The sequence below is a fragment of the Panicum hallii genome, chromosome 5 (assembly GCF_002211085.1).
Source record: "Panicum hallii strain FIL2 chromosome 5, PHallii_v3.1, whole genome shotgun sequence".
Lineage (NCBI taxonomy): Eukaryota > Viridiplantae > Streptophyta > Magnoliopsida > Poales > Poaceae > Panicum > Panicum hallii.
This window is the reverse complement of record NC_038046.1, coordinates 36727064-36751547: the sequence shown is the minus strand read 5'-3', so window position 1 is coordinate 36751547 and position 24484 is coordinate 36727064. Positions and strand designations below refer to the sequence as shown.

Here is a 24484-nt window from a genome sequence, read left to right as displayed (position 1 = left end):
CCCTTCTGCGTTCTAGGTAGACCCACTACAAAGTCCATTCCTATCTCATCCTATTTCCAAACCGGAATGGGTAGGGGTTGCAATAACCCTGCTGGCTTTTGATGTTCGGCCTTGATCCTTTGACAAGTATCACAATGTGCCACAAATCGTGCAATATCCGCCTTCATTCCATTCCACCAATACTTTTGCCTTATGTCCATATACATTTTGGTGGATCCTGGGTGGATGGAGTAGGCCGAGTTATGGGCCTCGTCCATGATTATCCGCCGGAAGTCTCCATTCTGGGGTACACAAATCCTATTCTCGTACCATAACGCTCCCTTATCGTCTACTCTGAAACCTGGTGCTTTGTTTTCTCTAGTTTGTTTGCAGATCTTTATTAACTCCTAATCTGAGCTCTGAGCCTCTCTAATTCTATCCTCTAGTGTTGATTGGACGTTCAGCACATGGCTAGAACCTCTAGGAACAATGTGCACATTTAATCGTGCCATTTCCTCGCGCAGGTAGTCATCTTTGGGCCCATAGGATTTCCGACTTAAGGCATCGGCTACCACGTTCGCTTTTCCAGGGTGATAATGAATTTCCAAATTATAGTCCTTGACTAACTCCAACCATCTTCTTTGCCTTAAGTTCAAATCCGGCTAGGTGAAGATATACTTCAGACTCTTATGGTCGGTATAAATCTCACACTTATTTCCAATTAAGTAGTGTCTCCAAATCTTAAGGGCATGCACTACGGCTGCAAATTCCAAATCGTGGGTCGGATAGTTCTGCTCATGAGTCCTGAGTTGGCGGGAGGCATATGCAACGACTTTCCCGTCTTGCATCAGCACACACCCTAATCCTTGTCGGGATGCGTCACAATAAATGACAAAATCCCGATGAATGTCCGGTAGGGTCAGCACTAGGGCGGTTGTCAACCTTTGCTTCAATTCTTGAAAACTTCTTTCACAAGTTTCAGTCCAGGCGAACTTCTTCTCCTTCTTAAGGAGTTCCGTCATGGGTCGGGCTATCTTAGAGAATCCCTCAATAAATCTCCGATAGTACCCAGCTAATCCAAGAAAACTTCTGATTTCGCTAACATTAGTCGGTCGCTGCTAGTTGGAAACTGTTTCAACCTTCGCTGGGTCCACTGCTACGCCTTCCGCGGTCAGAATGTGACCAAGGAAAGCTACTCTCTCTAGCCAGAATTCACATTTGCTAAATTTGGCATATAACCTATGTATTCTCAGCTTTTCCAGTACTACCCGCAGATGTTGCTCATGTTCCTGAATACTCTTGGAGTAGATAAGTATGTCGTCGATAAAGACTACGACAAACTTATCCAGCTCGTCCATAAATACTTTATTCATGAGGTTCATAAAATAGGCAGGAGCATTGGTTAGTCCGAAGGACATTACGGTGAACTCGAACTGCCCGTAGCGGGTGACAAAAGCTGTCTTAGGGATGTCACTTTCTCTAATCTTGAGCTGAAAATACCCTGACCTTAGATCGATCTTGGAAAAGTACTTGGCTCCTTTTAGCTGATCGAAAAGGTCATCAATCCTGGGGAGGGGGTACTTATTCTTAATGGTAACCTCGTTCAGTGCCCGGTAATCTACACACAACCTCATACTCCCATCTTTCTTCTTGACAAACAGAACTGGGGCTCCCCAGGGCGACGAGCTTGGTCTGATGAAGCCAATTCGTTGCAGTTCTTCTAGTTGCTTCTTTAATTCCGTCAACTCAGAGGCCGCCATCCTATAGGGTCTCTTGGCTATAGGGGAGGTTCCAGGGATAAGGTCAATGACGAACTCTATATCCCTGTCCGGTGGCATACCGGGAAGTTCTTCGGGGAAGACATCTGGGTATTCGTTTACTACCGGGACTTCTTCTAAGGGCTTGGCTTCCATGCTAAACACCATCGGGTTAAACTCACTTTCCTGGGTATGGCAGATTACTTGTACTCCTTCGGGGTTTGTTAGGTGTACCACTTTGTCAGTGCAGCCTATGAGACCATTGTGTCGGCTTAACCAGTCCATTCCAAGGATCACGTCTATTCCCCTAGACTTAAGTACTACCAGGTCTGCTAGAAATTCTAGCCCACTTAAATTGATCCTTACCCGTGGACAACCTAGTTGGCATTTGATGTCGCCTCCAGGCGTCCGGGTTAATAGGGGTGTTTTTAGTAGTACTGTAGGTACTCTGTGTTGTTCCACAAAACTTGAGGATATGAACGAGTGCGATGCTCCACAATCAAATAATACTGTTGCCCGAGCTGAGTGGACTAGGTACTCACCGAGCACTACGCCCTGAGCTCCTTGAGCCTCTTGCGCGTCGATGTGATTGACGCGAGCTCGTCCAAATGATTGCTGGGGCTGCTTCGTCTGCTGACTGTTGTCATTGTTGCGAATGGGTACTCGGTTGGCACCTATCAGGGCTGGTCTGGGTCCATTCACCGTGTTGGAGAAGGCTGATGTAGCTGGCTTATTCTTGGCGTAAGGGCAATTGGCAATGAAATGCCCTGTCTCACGGCAGTTGAAACAGGCCCTAACATTGTTGTTGTCGGAGGTGACCAAGCTTGCGTTGCTCTGCGGGGCCCTCATGGTATTTTGGCTCCTAAGCTGCGTGTCAGGGGCCCGTGGTCCTGTCACTTGGGACTGAGTCCTATACTGCATTGGGGCCTGAGATCTTGGTGCAGTGTAGCTAAAGTTCCTCAGCTTTTGGGAACGGTCCTGTTGGCGAGCCTTACTCTCCAGGAATTTGCGTTTGTTCTCCTTCCTTTCTTCAGTTTTGGCCCTTTCCGTAAGGATAGCCTTGTTCATCAGGGTATTGAAGTCAGGATAGATCTGAGGGGTAAGCAAGGTCCGGAGTTCTGGGTTCAGCCCCTTCTTGAACATGTCTTGTTTCTTGTCATCGTCGTTCACTTCCTCCGGTGCATATCGGGCTAACTCTATGAACCGGTGAGTGTACTCTTCCACCGTCATGCTTCCTTGCTGCAGTGCGCGGAATTCATCAGCTTTGCGCTTCATGGTGGCCGAAGGGATGTGATAACGGCGGAACTCCTTCACGAATTCCTCCCAAGTGATGGTAGAGGCATCTTCAGCTGCGGCACAATAATTTTCCCACCAGTCTAATGCTGTTCCGGTGAGTTGGTGGGCTGCTAGAAGGACTTTGTCTCGGTTCTGGCATTCAAACGGTTCGAGTTTCCTCTGAATTACTCGTAACCAGTCGTCTGCATCCAAAGGGTTGCAGGATCCGGCAAAGGTGGGCGGCTTGGTCCTCAGAAAGGCTGTCAGCTTGTCATTCATGTTCTGCCCTCGTGGTTGCCAGTTAATGAGGGCATTGGCCAGTGTTTCCAGTATGAGGGTCTGGTTGTGGATTATTTGTGCCAGGTCTCCGAGGGGTGGGGGTGGTGGTAGTTGCTCTCCTCCTTGATTCTTTCCTCGGTTCTGGCTTACTTCCTGTTCTCCCTGAGGAAGATTTTGTCCAACAGGCTGCGCTTCGGCACCAGCGGCTGCGGGGTTCCGGCTACGGGAGGCCCTCGCGACGCTCCGGGGAGCCATCTGTTGATTGGGTAGAGTGGGGTTATGATTATGTGATGTTTAAGTTGTTTAATTCATATATAAGGCAGAATCTACCTTCTGCCAGTAGTCACATAAACAAGCAGCACACAACAAACCAGCACACAACATCACAAACAACAAGCACAAACAACTTCATTACTGCAAGGGGGTACAGCTTGGGGGTAAGACTAGGTCTCGTACTACTCGTTCGGGGTCAGGCCTAAGGGCACGAGTTAAGCAAAAGCGGTTGGGGACACATCACTAGGGTGGCGTCGGTTATTTTACTCGCGGGGCGTGCCTTCTTCTGGGGTGGGGAGTGTGAGTAATCCTTGCTCGCCGTTCTCTGGATTCCCATCTGTCAAGGGTTGCGCTGCAGCATCCCTTTCAACGGCGGCAGCAGAACTTTCAAGGTTCTCGGGTGGGGCTTGTGTGTCTCCAAAGAGAGGTCCCCACCCTATGACGGGTGTCCCGAGTAAAACATGGTCTTCTCCAATTGCCGGGACTGGTGTTCCACTTTGGGCCCATTCTTGCATACGCCGGTCCCGGGCCTGCCTGAGGCTCTCTTGGGCGACTGCTTCGCTGCTGACCGCGGCTGCGGCCCTTGCCTCGGCTTGGGCGGCTCGGATCTGTTGCAGTCTCACTGCGAGCTCTGCTTGCTCGGCTCGATGGGTCTGCTCCCTCAGGAGGTTGGCTTGCTCATCGAAGAGTTGGTCCAAGGCGGCTAGATAAGTAGCCACTTGGTAAAGAGGGCCTTCTTCATGGCGGCATCATTCCAGACTTCTCATGCGTGCTTCCCAAACTGGGGTTCTGATGGCCGGCAGGAAGAACCTCACTGGTGTGGTGGCGAGGTGTCCTTCAAAAATCCGGCATAAATAAAGGAGCGCTTTTCTGACGGTCAAGGGGTAGGTGTCCTGGTGCCTAAACCCTATGGCAGTCACTCGCCACGGCTGAATGTCGGGGTAGCAGTTGCTCCTAGCGATGACCAGGATCACCCTGCAGCGGAGGGTACCATGGTGTTCGTACTCTCTGCTGTAGTACCTTGGGTGTTCCGTAACGCCAAGGCTTTCCAGGGCATTGATCAAAAGGCTGGGAAAGCCAGGTGCAGCTTGGCAATTGCCCTGGGTCCATCCTTCCTCAGCCATCTGAAACAAGGACAGGGTAAACAATCTAGCACAGGTATAAAAGGGAGTAGATAACATTTATTATTGCAACATGGGAGTACAGTTTTCATGGTTATTAGGGTAGGGTTCTAGCTTGGAGTGCTACTCCTATCATGGGGATTCTTCCTCGATTCTGATAGGGCGCTTCTTTATTGGGAGGCACCGATCCATCACCTCGTCTTCGGTCTGAGTACCTTTATCCCAATGGGTTTCCTCGGGTTCCTCTTCTTCCTCTATCCATCCACCTATCTCTCTGCGGTCTTCATATTCCTGCATCTGGGCTTGGAGGAAGGCCAGGGAATACTCAGCGCATGCGGCTCTCATCCGTTATTCTTCCAGTTCCTGGGTTGCCTTTTCTGCCCTATGGATTAGCTGCTTCAGTTGTGCCGCCTGTTCGCGGTAGAGTTCATCCAAGCCGTTAAGATAGATGGATAGGTGGGAGACCGTATCTTCTAGGTCTTCTTCTTCTCTTCCGAGTCCTCTCATCCGGGCAATCCAGGTGCGTCCTCTTCCTTCAGTGGGTGGGAAAAATCCCATAGGGGTCCGCTGAAGGTGGTGCTTGTAGATCACACGCAGTCGTCGCAGGGCTTTACGGGCGGCCTTACGGTAGATGTCAGGGAAGCGAAAGCCAGAGGTGGAGATAAACCAGGGGTCCACATCAGGGTAGCCGGTGCTTTTTCCTACAAAGACCATCATGTCGCAGCGAAGGGTGCCCTTGGAGGTGTATTCTCGGTAGGCATAATCTGGTGGTTCCATAACTCCGATACGTTCCAGGCTAAGTATTAATAGCTTAGGAAGGCCGGGCTCTGCGTGGCAGATTCCGTCAACCCATCCGTTGTCAGCCATCTGGAACAGGGCAAGAACCAGTGGTGAGTGTTTGTGCGGAAAAGAGCTAAGTCAGAACAAGCCCTAGGTCCTAGAAAAGGTCTCGCTCCTAGGGTCACGTCCTACGGCCAGCCTACGGCTCTGATACCACCTGAAGCGCCCCCCCATCAGGGAAGACTTAAAAGTGATGTTTATCAGTCCCAGGAGGCTGATAACACTTTTATTACATCAGATGGTACATCACCGTACAACTCTACGCGGTAATGGGCAGTGAAGCGCCACTATCGCGAGGATTACAACTAGAACCCACACTACTACACTAGCTACAAAAAGAGAGTCATCAGAGTCTTGCGCCATACGGAACTCCAGCGGTGGCCCTAACCCCAAGCAAGACTGGGTGCAGGACGAAACCCTACTCGACGTCTTCGGGGAGGTAGTCTGGATCTTCTGCTGTAAAAAGGTAGAATGGGGTGAGTACAAACGTACTCAGCAAGTCCAATCACACCCACGGAGGGGGGGTATAACAGAAATCAATGCACAGGACAATCCAAGGATAAGGTTATGGTTCATTTGCGGAAAACTCGGTTGTATGCAAAGGTTCGTTTAAAAACATTTTCAAAACAAGTTTTCTAGTACCAAGGAGCACATGATGTTGACTCACACAGAATCCAATTTCTAAGCTGCTACCGGACTCCCCGTCCGCCGTAGCACACGGCGCAACTGCCGGACACTTTCCACATAACCCACATCAGTCCAGCCATTCCCAGAGAGAAACACTAGTTATGTGACCACACCATAACTTGTCCAATACCGTGGGCATGGCTATTCGAATAGATTTTAACTCTGCAGAGGTGTGCAACTTTACCCACAGGTGGGGTACCACAGCACGATCACCTTAGTGTCGGTGCAGATCCCAACAAAGCCGTTACCCACCTTAGCTAGACCTGACTAGCCACCATGGGATCCATCAAGGGGTCATTCGACCTATCTCCGAGGTTTAACCGGGGCATAAGTCACACAGAACTTATCCCTTCTCCTTGATCACCCATTGCTCTCAGCTCTTCTGATGGCTATCAGACTAACTAGTGGGATTTATGCTAAGCCGTTGCCCATACAACGGTCAAGTGGTTTGCACGATAGGAAGCTAGGTGAGATGACACATCAACTCGGTCCTTAGGGGTGACAAGATGGATATCTCCCTTCCTCGCTCTACCACACAGGTACGAGCACACCAACAGCGATTCACACAGAAATGCCATCCATCCCATCTAACTCATCTTTCAAAAGCATATTTTATCTCTTCCCACACACACACATTTTTATTTATAAAACAGGTGGTCAAGGAATAGTCATCACAAAACAAGGGGTGGTTATCTCAAAACAAGGGTGGCTATCCTACCATGTTTAATCAAGCAAAATCATGCATCTTTATAAAACAGGCCACTGGGTTGTGTTTATAAAAACTAGGACAGAAACATGCATCAAAGGGCGGGATTGAACTTGCCATCATTAAACCCTTGCGGGAGGTCCTGATCGAAGCACTGTCCCTCGGGCTCGGGGTCGCAGAACTAGTCCTCGTTCGCTTGGTCACAGTCGGGACCTTCCTCGTTCACTCCGTGTCCTACGACGCAAACAAATATACACACAATCAAGCGAAAGAACTAAAAGCTTTCATCGTTGAGCTTAAATCGGAAATAATTTAGCTACGGAGATAGGGGTAATATTTTTGGGTGATTTCTTAATGGCATGGTTAGAACTATACTAGAAAGGGCGTGGTAAAGTTTCGGGTCGATCGGAGCTCGTTTGGCGCATAAAATGACGAGCTAAAGAGGGTTCAGGGGTTAAACAGGGGTCTAAGGGCTTATTCGTAATTATCTGGAGGGAGTAAGGGCCTATTTGCGAATCCTAGAAATACTCAGGGTTTGCTAAAGGATGTCAAGTATATCCAGGTTTATGTAATGGGGGGGTTTGGTTTGAAATAGCGGAAAGAGCAGGGCTTCTTTTGCAAAATGGAGTAAATAGAGGGGGTTCCTTTGGGGGAAAACAGGAAACGGGGGGCTTTGGGCAAAAAGCCCCTTCTTCCTCCTCTCCCCCTCGTGACCGAAACAGAGGAGGGGATTGGGGGCGGTGGCGGCAGCCTCGCCGGCCGGCCAGGGCCAAGGGCAGCCCGGGGCAAGGGGGATGAGGGAGAGGGGGGCACGGGGATCCCATCCCCGGTCTCACCTTGGGCCGAGGTGGAGCGAGGGGGCGTGCCCACGGGAGCAGGGGCGGCGGCGCTAGGCGGCTCGGCGGGGCGGCGCCGGTCTTGGGGAGGCAAGGAGTTGGGTGGCGGTGGAGGCCGTGGGGAAGGCGAGCTGCGCGGGGGCCCTTCTTATAGGCCGGGGGAGGCGGTGGAGGGGCGGCCGCGACGGTGGCCGGTGCGGAGCGCCATTAATGGCGCTTCGGCCGCTTGCGCCCGTCGTGGCGTGCGGCGCGGGCGCCAAGGGCGTCGTCCACCACGTGGGGGAGGGCTGTGCGAGCACAGGGCGCCGGTGCGAGCGGCGAGGGCGGGCTGTGGCAGCGGCGGGTGGCGAGGCGTGCAGCACGGCCACGCGTGGGGGGAGGCGTGCGCGTGCGCGCACGGCGCGGCGAGGCGCGGGCCCGGGGCAGGGTGCGGGCGACGGGCGGCACGGCGCGGCGCACGGCCACGCGCTGCGCGTGCGCGTGCATCGCGGCACGGCCGGGGCAAGGCCCGCGCGCAGCGCGGACAGGGCCGGTGCGCGGCCAGGGACGAGGGCGCGAGGGCGCGAGGGCGCTCGGGCGTGCGCGCGTGCGCGGCGCGGGTGCGGTTGGCCGGGAGCAGGCGTGCGCGTGCGTGGGGGAAGAAGGGGGGGGGCGGCGTGGCCCGGAAGCCGGAGGCCGGGCGGCGCTCGGGAGCAGGGGAAGGGGAGAAGAGAAGGGAGGAGAAGTGAGGAGGGAAAAGAAAAGGGGAGAAGAAATGGAAAAAAAGAAAAGGGGAGGAAGAAATGGGAAAAGAAAAAGAGAAAAGGAGAAAGGGAAAGAAAAGAAAATGGGGAAAAGAGGAGAAAGGAGAATGACGCGTGCCGGCGAGATTCGCGGCGGTGACCGTGGCCGGTCGGCCACGCGCGTGCGACGCTCGCACGCAGCGCGAGGAGTGGGACCGCGGCCAGATTCGGTGTCGGCTCGGGGATTAGGGTTTCGGGTTGAGCGGCTTCGGCGACGAAAAGGTTTCGAACAAACATGTCTTAGCGCGTAATTTGATTTGGAAATTTTCAGGGCGTCACAAGTAGTACTAGTTGGAAGCTGGAGGGTGAGCATCGACTTGATGAACGTGGTATTGCAATTTTCCTTTCCAGAAAATCTTTGCTGCTGATATGTGTTTTCCTGCTTTCTTTGGCAGTAGGCTGGACCGAGGAATGCGTTTTTTGATGCGCTCTTCAAAGCTGTTGGTAGCATAAATATAATAGCAGAAGACCTGGTATGCATCCTACTATCCAAATCTTTCTTTAATCCAATAGAGTCCAGTGTGTTATGCATATGGTTTGTAAGTTGTAACGTCCATATTCAAGTAAATCTACAAAATTATACACGTTTTCCACTGCATAAATGGTAGTATAAATACATGGAATTAGCCGGGAAAAGGTTAAGTGTAATTTGAAAGGGGAGTTCCTAGCAAATATCTTGATGCTCTAAGATAATTGAAGGAATATGCCAGTTAGAACATTTGATTCCTTCATGCTAATGTTTATCTCGTCACATGATTACTACTTGTAGGGGGTGATTACTGAAGATGTGGTTCAGCTAAAGAAATCAATTGGGGCCCCTGGGATGGCAGTTCTCCAGTTTGGTAATAATGGCAAGGCAGCACTGAGATACTTTTCTTATCAATTGAATGTGTCAGCGCTCTAATTCCATTTGTGTATGTGGAACAGCTTTTGGAGGTGGTTCTGACAACCCTCACTTGCCGCATAACCATGAAATGGACCAAGTTGTGTACACCGGAACACATGATAACGATACGGTTAGTTCCAAGTTTCTCTTCGACTGCCTTCTATTTTAAATATTTTTGGAGGACTACTAATTAAACAAGTAAATATAGACTCTTTACATACTTCACTGATTTCCTTAATAGGTTCTTGGCTGGTGGCAAAATTTACCCGAGGAAGAGAAGCAAATTGTCAGTATCTCCAGTTTCTCTTGAATCAGCACATATTGCTGGCACTCTTTGTCGTAATATTTATCTCTTTCTTCCATTCTTTTTTCAGGTGATTAAGTATCTACCGGAAGCCAAGAATACTGACATCTCATGGACACTGATCTGTGCTGCCCTTTCTTCTGTTGCAAGGACTTCCATGGTAACCATGCAGGATATTCTTGGCCTCGACAGTTCTGGTAGAATGAACACTGCAGCTACCCAGGTAATCTGCTACACCCCTTCTGACCTTCTGCTTGTGTAATTGACATATGCTCTTAAACAACAGTGTTACGAGACCCTGTTATTTTCAACCTTCTGAACAGAAAGGAAACTGGAGATGGAGGATACCAAGCTCTGTTGGCTTCGACAGCCTTAGCCCTGAAGCAGCAAAGCTGAAGGAGTTGCTTGCGCTGTACAATCGTCTGTGAAGGCCGCCAGGCATTATCTTCTACGGTCATAAGCTCCTTTCATAAAATGGCAGCCAAATATGAGCAGTTTGGCTGCTAAGTTCTATGAGACTAATACCTGTCCCCGAATAAGCGTTCCGTGTTCTGGTTGGCTGGAAGCTCGCGTGCTTCTACATGAAGGTCTTGCTTTGCAAGTTAAGGCATGAAAATGAATTACTGTATGTGTATTCCCAATTTGATTAGGCATTTCTTTCTTGAGGGTCGATGGCTCTATGCAAGTTTTTATTGACATATACATGTCATTTAGACTATGGATTTCATGATTGCACGTATTGGATGTATTTTATGATTGTGTGATGATGTATTTCATGATTGTGCTTATGGATGGCTATTTTTATGATAATTAACTGTTATTTGTAATTCTGGAAAACTATGGAAAATGCAGCAGCTGTTTTTTTAGCAGGCGCCCAGTATTTTCATCGGCCAGGTAGCCGACGAAAATACTGGAGCATATCCAATATTTTCGCCGGCTAGGGAAACCGACGAAACTAACTACACTATTTTCATCGGTGGTCGAGAATGACGAAAATACATATCTTTTTCGTCGGCCAGCGCAGCCGACGAAAATATTGCGTCTATTTTCGTCGGATTCGTTGGCCGACGAAAATATATGTACTTTCATCGGTTGCCGACGAAAATGCGTTTATTTTCGTTGATTTTATTCCGTCAGTCTATTTTCGTTGGCCGACCGATGAATATATATTTTTGACGGCTTTCTGGCTATTTTCAACGGTTTCTGGCCGACGAAAATAAGCTATTTTCTTGTAGTGGAAAACAGGTCGCGAGGTCGCGCGTGTAGTGCACCCAAGCATGGGGCAGCTCGACTGCCACTGTGGTGGGCAGACCAGCTAGCTAGTTGGGAGCATGGTCGACATGGTCGAAAGTAGTCGCAGATACTAAAGAATATAGTCACGAAGCTTGGGAGTGTTTAATTGATAATTAATATTTATAATAAATGACTTAGTTTGATTGGCAGGTGATTGTCGACGAAGCCGCCGTGCTCGTCGATGGAAACATGACGGTTTGGTGATGAATCCTAACTAGTTGGAGTCGATTCCGTCTAGTTATAGACGGTATAAGATCCGCTCCCGACTAGTTTTCTAGTCGAGATGAGTAGTCGAGATAGTCGTCGGTGGGTCGCCGAGCATCCTCCCGAAATCGAAGTAGATGTAAGAGAATCAGTGCGTCCTCCTTGTGTTCAGGATGATAAGCCCCCAGGTCTTGTTTTGGTTGCCGCAGTCGAGCAGGTCGACGGTTGTCGAAGTAATCGGTGTGGCCGAGTTGTCACGACCGAGCGAGCGGCTGTTGAAGTAGTCCGCATGGCTTAGCGAGCTGCTGTCGAAGCAATCGTCGTGGCCGAGCGGGCTGCAAGCTCCGCGTGACGACGCTCGGCGAAACCGTTTTGCGATGCAAGGCAAGAGCTAGGTGAAGTCTTGTATTGTGACGCCGAGTGCCGAGGACATCTTGCTTGCTTCCAGTGGTGGATATGTACGTAGCAGCACGTACAAAACTTGGATGTCATCTCCTTCCTTGCTTGCCTTGTTCACTTCACCGGATCCGTGCTATTGGCTTGCATGATCTTGTACATCACGTGGTCTCCTTGCTTTCCTTGTAAGGGCATACGTTGCATGCACGCATAAGCTTGCAATAGCACGTGTGCACATGCATATGCATGCATCCATGCATGCTTATTTAGATGTGAGCACCATCGTCTTCGATGAACTGGTGAGGCCGCGGCATCGGACACGCGTTTGGCCTCGTCGCATCAGCACAGATGAATTGGAATCCGCTTTGTAAGTATGGCCAGTCAAATTTCGGTGCAGGGTCGCAGCGCAGATCGTGGAGCCGCCGCACCGCAGGTTTCGAATCGGAAAAAATAAAACCAATATGTTATTATGAAATTCAAGAATAGATTGATTCAAGGGCGATAGTAACAGCGACTCACCCGATTGTTGCTTACTGCCATCGAGCTCCCTCGTTGATCGTTGATGATTGTCCCTACCTGGCGCGCCAGTTGTTAGGATTTTACCGCCAAGTTCATCGAGGTATATCGCGATTTAGGTAGGCTGTTGCCAAAATCTGGAACTCGAAGATGCAAGAAACATAAAGATTTTAGACAGATTCGGGCTGCAAGGAGCGTAATACCCTACGTCCTGTGTAGGGGTTTGTATTGTCTTAAATGTGGATTGGTTTGGAGGGTGTCCTTATCCACTCTTATATAGTCTGGGGGACAGTGCTACAGATATCCTAACCAGATACGATCTTAACAGTCTGTTATCGCCATAATTTAGACGGGGCAGAAAGGTGGGCCAGAAAGGTGGGCCAAGAAGCAAGATGGGCCAGAAAGGTGGGCCGAGAAGCAAGATGGGCTAGAAAGGTAATCATAATAGGCTTGCGAACCGGCCCCTGTGCGGTTGTTTGAGGTCAGGGTCGGCCGTATATCTAGATAGTCATGTGTGTTTAAATAATTTAGATATAGATAGCCAAGATTCATGTCGTGTTTAGTTAGGATTGGTTAGGCAAGTCTCCGGACTATAAGCATGTATCCTGAGTTATGAATAAAGGAATCAATCAATCATTCACCAACAACTCTCGGGGCATCGCCACTCCTGTTCTAGGATTTCTTGGGTAAGTGTCGTGCGGCCCCGATCACGCCCTACGTGATCGGGGCAGTATCGTCCTTGCTTATCTATCTTTCGTGTTTCTCGTTCGGAAGCGTTGTTGATGGCGAGTAGCATTAGTTATCTTAACGTTTATAGGGTAGCATCGGTTCTTCCATGCTTTAATTGTGCATTGCTTGTTACCTGTAAAGAATGTCCCTGTATCCGATCTCGGGTATAAGGGCAGCACTTTGCTCTGTTCTTGTTTAGTAGATCCAATCTATTATGGTTAATCTTCGTCCATCGAAGGTTTAGTTTAATATCTGCATGATTAGGCCCTTCAAACGGGTTGAATGTTCCGGCAGTGTGTTTGGCGCTTTATAACAGCTTAAAAAGGGATTGTTCCGGGAATCGGCTTTTTGTTGGTTTTTAGGCCTCTGTTTAGGTTGTTGTTTCGTTACCTTCCGTATCTGCTAGGCTCACGTGTATGATGTTCCAGTTATGCAATAAAAGCTTTAACCGTCGTAGATTGGATTAGCTTAATGTTTACAGAGCAAGATTTATGTTACCATTGGATATATTTGCCTTATTTACAGATCCGATCTGGTACCGAACACAATCAGCTCTTTACAGCCGATATAGGGAGCCACCCGATGAGCCGATCATGGCTTGGACTAATATTTATACGTGTCTGTGCATGCAGGAAACTAACTTATAACACCTTCCTGACCAGATACAAGGTCAGGTGGCACGCCTAGCAACCTAGAAGCCAGGACGTGTGCCGAATCTCGGGCCATTGACCGAGGGACCGGGGCCCACCAGCAGTCCCGGGAGCCTCCCGGCTCCTCGTGTTGCCTGTCACTGCTCGCCGGTGGGTTTTGACCGACAACACATTCTGGCACGCCCAGTGGGACAATCTTCATCAACTTCATCAACTCGATCTACTTCCGCTGACGGGATGACGAGAGATGACCCGATCACGTATGAGGAGTTGCCTGCTGAACACAAGCAGAAATACGATGAGATTAAGGCTCTCTTTGAAGCTGATCTCATCGGCTCTTTCGAGAAGACCCGCCATCACGGCATCAGGTGGAAGGGATTTTCACCTGAAGGTGCTCTTGATGGCGTAGATCTGTCCACCCCTTTAGAAGATCGTACCAGAGCTCTACATTAGGAAGTAAACTACGTGGTGGCCCACTCGCTGCACCGACACTCCGAGAGCTTGGTAAATGCTTTCGAGCGTGTTGCGCTGCGCGTGGTTCAGGAAATCATGAAGCATCAATACTCTCCAACGGGACCTACCTTGGGGAGTTACAAGGGAGAATTGCCATTCCAGGCTAGACCACCACTGCCTTATGCGCTCGCGGCTCTGGAGTCACACGGTTCCCCGGCCTACGTCATCTACAAGGTGGGAGGTGATCCTATAGATCACCAATTCTTCAGCGAACCGCCCAAGGAGATCCCGCATGGGTATATGTGTGCTTATATACCGGATAGCAATAATCCGGTACACTCAGTACAAAGGGCAGTTGGAGGAGTTTACGGGGCAGATGCTGACAAACAAGCATGGCTAGCTGCCTATGCCACCGGGCCGAGTCACGATAGTGCGCACTCGGCCCCTGGAGCACAGACGGTAGATCAGATCAGTGCCATTTTAAGAGATCAATTTGGCATTCTACCAAAGAGGAGGGCGATCAGCTATACTAAGCCGTATCCTAGTGACTATGATTTAATTTTCCTACCACCTAAGTATTGGCTCCCTGAGTTCACCAAATTCAGTGGAGCAGAAGGAGCTAGCTCCATCGAGCACGTGAGCTGATACTTAGCGCAACTAGGAATGATCTCAGTGTCGAATCCCTTGCAAGTGAGGTTTTTCTCGCAATCTCTCACAGGGCCAGCCTTTGGATGGTACATCATTAGGCCCTGATTCGACCCGCACTTGGAAGCAGCTGGAGGAGCAATTTCATATTCAGTATCACTCGAAAGCTGCAGAAGCAGGAATTTCCGACTTGGCACAAGTACGGTAGAAGCGTGAGGAGACCGTGGTGGAATATATCCAACTCTTCAGAGAGGTGAAGAACTGATGTTACTCGACCCGTATTTCGGAGAAGGAGGCGGTTGAGTTGGCATTCTTGGGATTACTAAAGCCGATTAGGGATCTGGCTTTCCAATTGGAGTTTAACTCTTTGGCGCACTTGGTGCAAAAGTTAACGACATATGAGCAGTGCCACCCAGAGCTATACCAAGATAAGTTCAAGCGTCAAGTAACGTTGATCGACACAGAAGAAGCTGAAGACTCTGGAGATGATCAGGAAGTAGCAGTCGTAAAATGGACTCGGGGGGCAAATTCCATGTCCTCTAAGTGGGTGAAACAGCAAGGGCCTGCGAAAGGTTTTGATTTCGATGTGAGCAAAGTTGAACAAATATTTGATCTGTTATTGAAAGAAAAACAGTTGAAGTTACCTGAAGGTTGCAAGCCTCCTACGGCGCAGGAGATGTAGGGGAGATCATATTGCAAGTGGCATTACTCTTTCACTCACAACACGAGCGACTGTAAGGAGCTCCGTCGGCAGATTCAATCGGCTATTGAGCAAGGCTAATTGATCTTGGGCCAAACCGCTATGAAGGTCGACACTCAGGCCTTCCCGAGTGTGAACATGGTGGAAGGTTATGACCGGTCTGTGAGGCGGCAATTAGATTTCGCACTCAGCATTAACATGATAGGGTTTGCACCATGCCGCCGAACCTAGAATGAAGAGGCCGATCCTTGCGATCGGCCCCAGAAAGGAGAAAAGGGATATATCACAGAAGAACAAGTAAGGCATGTCACGAATCAGCGGCTAGCTTCTTCCGATCTCCTCAAGAAGTACGAGTACCAGTACCAGCAGCGTCTCCAGCGTGAGTCAGAGGAGGAAGAGTATGAACGTCGTACTGGAAAACGTTTGAAGAAACAGGAAGACGCGCATGATCATTGGCATTGCCCGTTCTTCAGGTATTGTTGGGATTCCGGCATGAGTCGATTGCCTCTTACCAAGGATTGCCCAGAGTGCGGATCTCGGAAGCGAGATGCAGAGGGGGTCTCGATTTTCCGGCATTTGGGACCTATGCCGCCCCAGCAAGGGCAGATTCGACCACCACGAAGAAGAGTGGACTTCGAAGAAGAAGAGGATAAGTATCACCGTCCGCGCTGGTGCCCTAATGGACTCAACCATTCCCAGAAGTGCAGGGTTCAACGTACGGTTGCGCAGTCTGGAGGAAGCTGAGGCTAGATATCTTGAGATACTAAGGAAGGCGCGCTCGGATTTGGCGGACGAAGTCCACTACACACAGGAAAGGGAGTCGCGCCCTCCTAGGAAGGAGTGGCGGCCAAAATCAACAAGAGCCGATGCGAAAATATCGGCTGATGCGCATATGGTGTTTGTACTCCCTGCGGAGTTCCATGCTCGAGGCCGTGAAGAGTTATCAGTGGCCCAACTTGACTTGGGGCCGCGGCCAGTAATATTTCGGAAGCCACCAGCAAAGAATTACAAGCATTCAAAGGCTTTATATTTCAAGGGTTACATAAACGGCCAGCCTATCAACAAGATGTTGGTTGACATAGGAGCGGCAGTTAACATAATGCCATACTCAGTGTTGCACCGGTTGGGGCGGTCCGCGAGGGATCTGATCAAGACTAACATCACGCTAAGCGACTTCAACGGACAAACATCAGAAGCTCAAGGTGTCCTTAGTGTGGATCTGACCGTCGGAAAGAAGACTATCCTGACCTCTTTCTTCATCGTCAACAGCAAGAGCACATACAACATCCTACTTGGCAGGGATTGGATCCATGCCAACTACTGCATCCCTTCCACAATGCATCAATGTTTAATTCAGTAGGATGGAGATGAGGTAGAGGTGGTTCATGCAGACGACTCGATCGAAATCTCGCATGCTGCCATGAGCATTTGGGACAGGGAAGACCAAGAGCCGATCTTAGGAATCAGTTTGGAAGGCTGTGACCGGATTGAAGCTACAAAAAACAGGGTGAGGCTGGTCTTATCCACTGGCCTTACAGAGTAGATGAGTCACAAAAAACGAGCTGCTCTGACACACTTGGTGAGGCTGATCCCTGCGATCGGCCCCAAAAAATAAAGTGTAAACCTTTGATGTCAAGTGTTTTACATGATCATAGCAGTTACAGGGAAGCCTGCTTCGGCAGCCGGCTATACTTCTATTGTAAAGTTTCAAAGAACAATGAAGGACATAAAGAGGCCGATCTCGACTATCGGCCGAAATTCTTTTTATTATCTTCTTTGTCCATCTGCAGTGTTGATTTAACATATGATGGGAAATTAGGATACAGGTTTACATCAGCTGATGAGCTCGAAGAAGTAGATATTGGCCCTAGGGATAAGCCATGGCCAACATTTGTTAGCAAAAAGTTACGCCCATGCTTACGAGAGCCGATGATAGCTTTGCTAAAACAGTACGCAGATTGCTTTGCCTAGGATTATACGGAGATGCCTGGGTTGGACAAGAGTATAGTCGAGCATCGGCTCCCTCTCAAGAATGGATTTCGGCCGTTTCAGCAGCGAGGGCGACAAATGAAGGCTGAAGTCCTGGTAGAGGTTAAGAAGGAAGTAGAAAAAATGCTAGAGACAGGATTCATCAGGCCTTGCAGGTATGCCGAGTGGATTTCAAGTGTCGTACCGGTGCAAAAGAAAGATGGCCTATGGCGAGTCTGCGTGGATTTCAGAGATCTCAACAGGGCTACTCCAAAGGACGAATACCCGATGCCCGTCGCGGAGATGTTGATTAACACGGCTGCTGGTCATAAGATCTTGAGTTTCAGAGTACCTGGGGCAGTAGGACTGTTCGAATATGTGGTTATGACTTTCGGGTTGAAAAATGCTGGCGCTACGTATCAACATGCCATGAACTACATTTTCCACGACAAGATCGGCAAGCTGGTGGAAATTTATATTGATGATGTCGTGGTGAAGTCTGCGTCGGTTGAAGGGCACTTGGGGGACTTACGGCAAGTTCTGGAACGAACTAGAAGGTTCGTGTGGCAGAACCAACCTGAATTACACCAGCTCAAGTACGCAAGTCCTCTCTCAAGGGCTCCAACGTACTTCAAACAGTGTAATCCCTTGGCCTGTCGAGTAACGTCCCGATAAACCACCAAATGCAGGATCAAACAAGGTACCTCGCATGAAGGCAAGTCCAGAGATACAAATGCCGACCCTTTTTACATCACAGATATAATATCACGTGGCATACAACCATAGTATAAAAACCTAACTAGTTCGAATTTATACAAGACTTTTTCCAAAGTTATAGTATCTGCAGTGGAAAATACACGCGATCCTACAGACGTCGCACAATGGATGTTTGAGCTAAGCCTATGCCCAACATCACTTAGAGGGACCTGTGTTGGCCGGGGACGGATCCCACTTCATGGACCAACCATCGGGGAGAGCATAGGGCCATAGCATAAGCAGAGTGGAGTCCTCAGGGGAAACACCTGAAAACAAGTTACAAGGCAAGGCTGAGTATACTAATACTCAGCAAGGCTTACCCGATTCATGATATACTTAGCCATATAGCTAGACTTATGACTGCTTTTCGGGTTTTGGGTAAAGTTTTCTGCTGAAAAGCAACAAAGAGTAGATCCTTAATGTCAACTTTTAGGTTTCAAGTTCTATGTGATTATTCATTCTAGATAAGCACCTATAGCTATTCAAGCATGGTAGAATCTTTAGCCAAACATCATCTTTGATAATCACAAAGTTGCTCTTGTTACTCTATGTAGTAAAGGGATCAAGCAGTCTCAATCTCCGCAAGAAACGGGCGATTCCTGAATCGAATTTCAACCTTGCAAGGGTAAACCTAACTCACACACTTGGAACATCCAGAGATTCTTCCGAAGCAACCGTTTGCCTTTCATTCCGACTCGTGGATCAGATCCACCACAAGCGACTGCAGGACCATACGCACATCCAATGTGCAGGACGTACGCCTGTAGAGCGACTACACGGCCGTACTCCTGGTTGCCCTGCAACACATATTCCTACATGTCGAATCGAGTAACAGGAAGAACCAAATACGAGTGGTGGGAGGTATGTCCACTCCTCGGGCCGATTGGTTACTAGGCTTACCGCTTACCATATTTCGCGGTATGTGGCTAGTACTTTCAAACGCTTAACCACTGCTACCACACACTGCGACCTTATCAAATTCAATAACACAGACGGGATATCATCTCAACCATGATACCACAATTCCCGTCCGTCATCCTTATAGTGATTACAGGAAGGTAAACATTGCAATTCCTATATCGCGCGTGTGACAGGAAATCACCCGACTTCTACCGGTCCTATTAGCAAAGCATCTATTCGATATGAACTCAGGTGCAATACATAGGTTCCTAGGATTCATGCATCTATGCTTCCATTTCATCTCCTAGACTTAATGCAAGATATAATATATAAGTATAAGATTGCATAATGTAGTAATTTGAAATACTGGGTTATGCACCGGGGCTTGCCTTTACTGGTGAGGCTGGAGTCAGGGATGTTAGTATTATTATCTTCTGAACTTGAATTCGGGGCTTCAGATAGTCCCTTGGTGATGTTCACTTGGTCTTTAGAAGCATCCTCTGCAGACTCCTGGGAGATCTCGTAGGTATCGTCTACGGAAGTAGTCATATCTACATGTGATGCAATATTACATTCAAAGTGTGCACATAAAACTATCTTACTTCACAATAAAGTTGCAATCTAACACTCATTTAACATATTACTCATATAAAATCCAAAAAGATCTGAAATTAAACTTAGATAGAGCTTTAGGTGGACAACTAATTAAAATCGGCTATTTGTTGAAGGTTACAACAGAGTCGATTGAAAACAACAGGGTTCAGCCGATAGAATTGGTAAAAGAGGGAGTTTCTACACATCATTAGGAAATCTGCTGATTTCTGTTTAGAAGAGAAATCGGCATGAGTAGTTTCTGTATATGAGCAGACGAGATTAACCGATTTGGTTTCACCTAAGGTTAAAACGGTTGATAGAGGTAGGAATACTAAAGGTACAGTGTTTCAAGGATAGAAAAAGGAAGGATCTTGCTGATTAGATCTAGTTATCAGTATGTTTTTGCCTAACTAATGGTTGGTGTATCGGCTTGCCTTAGTCAATGAGCGTGCATTAGGTTTAGCCGATTGATGTGCTTTGGTTGTGCCTAACAGAGGCGTGTCTACCGTGCTATCTTATTGATCTAGGGTTGTGTACTTTGGCCTGTGTAGTCAATGGATAGGTGCATCAACTTCCTAATTGTTCGATGAAGGTATCGGTTATTTTAGCAGAGGGGTGTTTCCTAAAGCAGCTGTGTCTTAACTAATCTATGTGAGTATCGGTGTATCTAGCCGATCGCGTGCGTATCGATATAGCCGACCTATGCTTTAACAAAACTAGCTGATTGGTGAACATCGGCTGAGCTGATTTGTGTACGTGTACTAGTCGATCGGCGAATTGGCCTACTAGCCAATTTACACATCGGGTAGAACTAGTCGAGCGATGTATCGGCATAGCTAGTTGACTAGTGCGGGTAACTAGCCGATGGTGTATTGGTAGACTAGTTGAACTATGTATCCATATGATCTGTGTCTTAGCGTATTCAGCCGATTGGTGGATCAGCTGTGTAGCCGGTTCCCATCCTTAGTGTTCTCCTGTATCTACTGGGCATATCAGCCATGTAGCTGATTGTCCTACTCAGCACTGACTGTGCCTAACTGAGATGTGCTTAAGTGTTATCCTAGGTAATTAGGTGTGGTTGCATCGGCTTGATTATGTCAGTACAACAATCGATTGACGTACAGCCGATGGGGTCATTTAAACCGAACTCGCTACAAGAACCAAGTGGAACAGAACATTAATATCGGACTAGGCTGATGAGACCACAACCGCGGAACTAGATTAAAGAGGATGTGGCTGATGGGCTGGTGCCGATAGACGTATAGCTAAGAGGGCGTGTGTGGCCAAAAATTTCAGCCGATAAATTGGCCGATAGGAGTGCGCTGATAGAGAGGGGTAACTAAACATCACAAAAGTCTGCCATAGGGGCAGCAAGCACATCAGGCATGGTGCACAATTTAACTTCAGTCAATCTATTGCAAGGACTTTGGCTACCAAGAGCTAAGAGCTAATCAAGTTTGGTGTCACACCACCAGCAGGTTAAATATAAATCAAATGTTTCACTTTCAGATTAGACATCTCATATGTTTTAGAGTTGCACAACAAGTCTAATTAAGATTCGAACAAGTGGCACAAGAAACATATTGCATCAACAAGCACACATGACTAAATATAGCTTTAAGTGGTTCATAAATTATTCCAAGTTGTACATCATGACATAAGTGTCACAAGGTCTCAGGTATGTTAGCTAAGTTGTACTGAGGTTACGGGCTAGTTTTAACAAGCATACAAACAATACCATGCTTAAGCAATCAACTTTAAAGCACATGCTCAGAATCTGAGCAGCCGCACCGAGACACTTGTTGTAACCATAACTCATGTTATAATATCCAACAAGGGTAACATGACTTACTCAGGAACAGGAATTAGCTACTGAAATTAACAGGTAGAAAAGCACCTCTTAGTAACACTCAACAAGAAAACTATATCTAGGAAACAAATAAATGCAACAACTTGACATGCAGCAAGGATCTGGTAGCACAGATTAACTTGCATGATAACACACTGATAAGGAGTGCAAAAATAATTTACCAGCATTTATTGCCAACCTAAAGTATTTATTTTAGCATGAACAAGACAAACTGAACAAAAATAGATTTACAAACATGCACATAGTTTCTGGGCATGAAATTTTTACAGTGAACTAAACATGCAAAGAGTAAGCTACTGCTTAAATTTCATAAATTTTTGACTTTCAGAACTGCAGATATTAAATAAGCAAGCTAAAACAAGCATTACTCATGATTAAATCAAAACATCATAAAAGCATTAAACAAACAGCAGATTAAATCTTTTTCCTAAGTTCTTCATGCTAAAATAAAACTAACCCAACTGGTTTTACATTTTTCCATTTTTCTACTATTTACTATGCATTTTCAAAGTTTGCAACCACTTAAAATAACATTTAAACTAGAGCAAAATTTTTCTACTAACACATACAAAATTATACACATACTGCATAGATCTACTCACAAGGATTCCATAACATCTTCATTTGATATTTTACGATTTTTATACCATTTTCCACGGATTTTCAAAGCTTTAGGCGATTTGGTCCATAAAAGACTATACATATGAGTGTATGACAGTGCAGAAAACCCCCTGGACTTGTTTCAATTGTTGAACGAGGTCCTTCACGTGCATTTGGAGCAGAGGAGGCGCTCGGGGAGCTCGATCCTGGCGGGAGGAGGCCATGCCGGTGGCCGGGGAGGTCGAGCAGCGCACCGGGAACCCTTTTTGGGGGTCGAAAGGCGAGGAAGAGGGCCAAGAGGAGGTCATCGGCATTGGGGGGCGGAGCTCAGTGGTGCAGGCTGCTCCGGCCGGGGAGGACAGGGGCGGCGGTGCAGCTCCGGTTTGGGGGAGAGCAGGGGCGGCGGCGTGGACCCGATGCGATGGTTGGGGCAGCCTGAATCAGAGGGGCGGCGGCGCACAGTAGGGAGAAGGGAGGGGATGGCAGGCGGCGAGTGCAGAGGGAGGTGCGTGAGAGGTAGGAGGAGGGCAGGGGCGCCGCAGCACGAGATGGAGGCGGCACAAGCACCTGCGGGAGGAATCGAGGCACGGCGGCCCGAGATGGCCGGAGCGGCAGTGGAAGTGGTCTGCTCGACTTAGCTTGAGCAGCACGAGGAAGGAAGGGAGGGGAAGTAAACAGCGCTGGGAGAGGATAAGGCCACGGTGGAGTTAATGGCCGCGCGTGGGCGACGCCGGCGGCCATGCTGCACAGGACGTGCACAGCGCGCAGCACGGCAGTGACAGGGGCGGCGCAGAGCCCGCAGAAAAGAAACAGAAGAGGAAGTAAAGTGGGATGCATTCAGGGACTTTTCTGCAATTACAGAAAATACAGGGACCTCATTGTAAACCAAGTTTTCCCACTATTCTAGAGCTCAAACAAAAATATGACCAAAATGAAAGTTGTACAACTTTTCAAGCTCTACAACTTTATTTTAGAGTTTAAATTCAAAAACTCAAAGAATGAAGTGTTAATTTAAAACCTTGGACTAAAATCAAAATTATAATATTTTTGTCTTAAAGGGTGTAAGTTTCATAACATGTAGGACCTAGATGCAAGTATTTATGACATGTCATGATGGCTTGACCTATTTATGACATATCATGATAACTGGATAGACATGATGACTGGATAGACATGTCATGATGACTGGATAGACATGTCATGATGACTTGCACCTTTTTACACTTTAGCCCTTAGTAACTTTGAAAGTTACTTTTATAATTCCACTACTTGCATAAAAGGACTTGTACTTTTGTAAAATTACATAAATATCCTTATTTCCATAACTTTACTCAAATTTTTACACAATTCAACACATACATTTCAAATGAAACTTTTGGATAAATACATATTATTTATTATTTTGTTATTATTTTATTATTTTTTTTTCAGGGGATGAAGTAAGAAAAATGTGTTTACAAAACCACCCTTCACTTATTTTGAAGTTACCCCTTATCCAATTACATTTTGCAAAAACAACCCTAAGTTTTTCCGTAATTATAAAAATACCCTTTTTACTTGCATTTAAGTTTTTAAAAGCTTCACATAAACACTCACAAGCTTTACACTAACAAGCACATACTTCACACTAACAAATAATGTGCCTAGCTTACAAGTACTCAAACTGTCACAGTTTGGGCTTAGAATGAATCCAAAGAAATGCGCTTTCGGTGTTTCGGCCGGTCAATTTCTGGGTTTCTTGGTTCATGAAAGAGGGATCGAGATCGGTCTAAAAAGTCAAGAAGCTGTGCGAACAATGGTGCCACCTACTACGAAGAGGGAGCTCCAGCAGCTCATTGGTAAGATCAACTTTGTAAGAAGGTTTATTTCCAATCTCTCCGGGCGGATTGAGCCTTTTATGGAGTTGGTGAAAATCAAAGCCAATGAAGAGTTTCGCTGGGGGGCAGAGCAGCAACGGACATTTGAAGAGATCAAGGAGTATCTGTCAAAACCACCTGTGCTTGTTCCACCCCAACAAGATAGACCATTCTACATATACCTATCAGTAGGTGACATCTCCATCGCTTCCGTAGTAATACAAGTGCATGACGGAAAAGGAAGGGTTGTGTTCTACCTCAGCAGAAGAATGCTAGATGCAAAGACAAGGTACCCCAATATCGAAAAATTATGTCTTTGTTTGTTCTTTACATACACAAAGCTTCGTCATATCTTGCTATCAGCCGAGACAGTTGTCATCTGCAAATCGAATGTCATAAAACATATGCTATCGGCTCCTGTGTTGAAAGGCTGACTTGGAAAATTGATGTTTGCATTGTGAGAGTTCGATATCCGATACCAACCCGCGAAGGCGGTCAAAGGGCAAGCGTTGGCGGATCTTATCGCAGAAAGGATCAATACTAACATAGCAGCACTTTCCATACGTGCATAGGCCATGTACTTTGACGGATCGGTTTGCAGAGATGGATGTGGCATAGGTATCCTGCTT

At 47.6% G+C, this 24484-nt stretch overlaps 1 protein-coding gene across 1 annotated transcript; it reads left to right on the top strand.

The window, feature by feature from the left end:
• The first annotated feature begins 7963 nt into the window (after positions 1 to 7963).
• Positions 7964 to 10276, top strand: LOC112892623 (4-alpha-glucanotransferase DPE1, chloroplastic/amyloplastic-like). The gene is made up of 8 exons (XM_025959755.1): positions 7964 to 8061; positions 8807 to 8840; positions 8934 to 9008; positions 9305 to 9377; positions 9463 to 9551; positions 9663 to 9707; positions 9796 to 9948; positions 10049 to 10276. The coding sequence occupies exons 1-8, from the start codon at positions 7964 to 7966 to the stop codon at positions 10151 to 10153; spliced, it is 672 nt and encodes a 223-aa protein (XP_025815540.1). The 3' UTR covers positions 10154 to 10276.
• The last annotated feature ends 14208 nt before the right edge of the window (positions 10277 to 24484 follow it).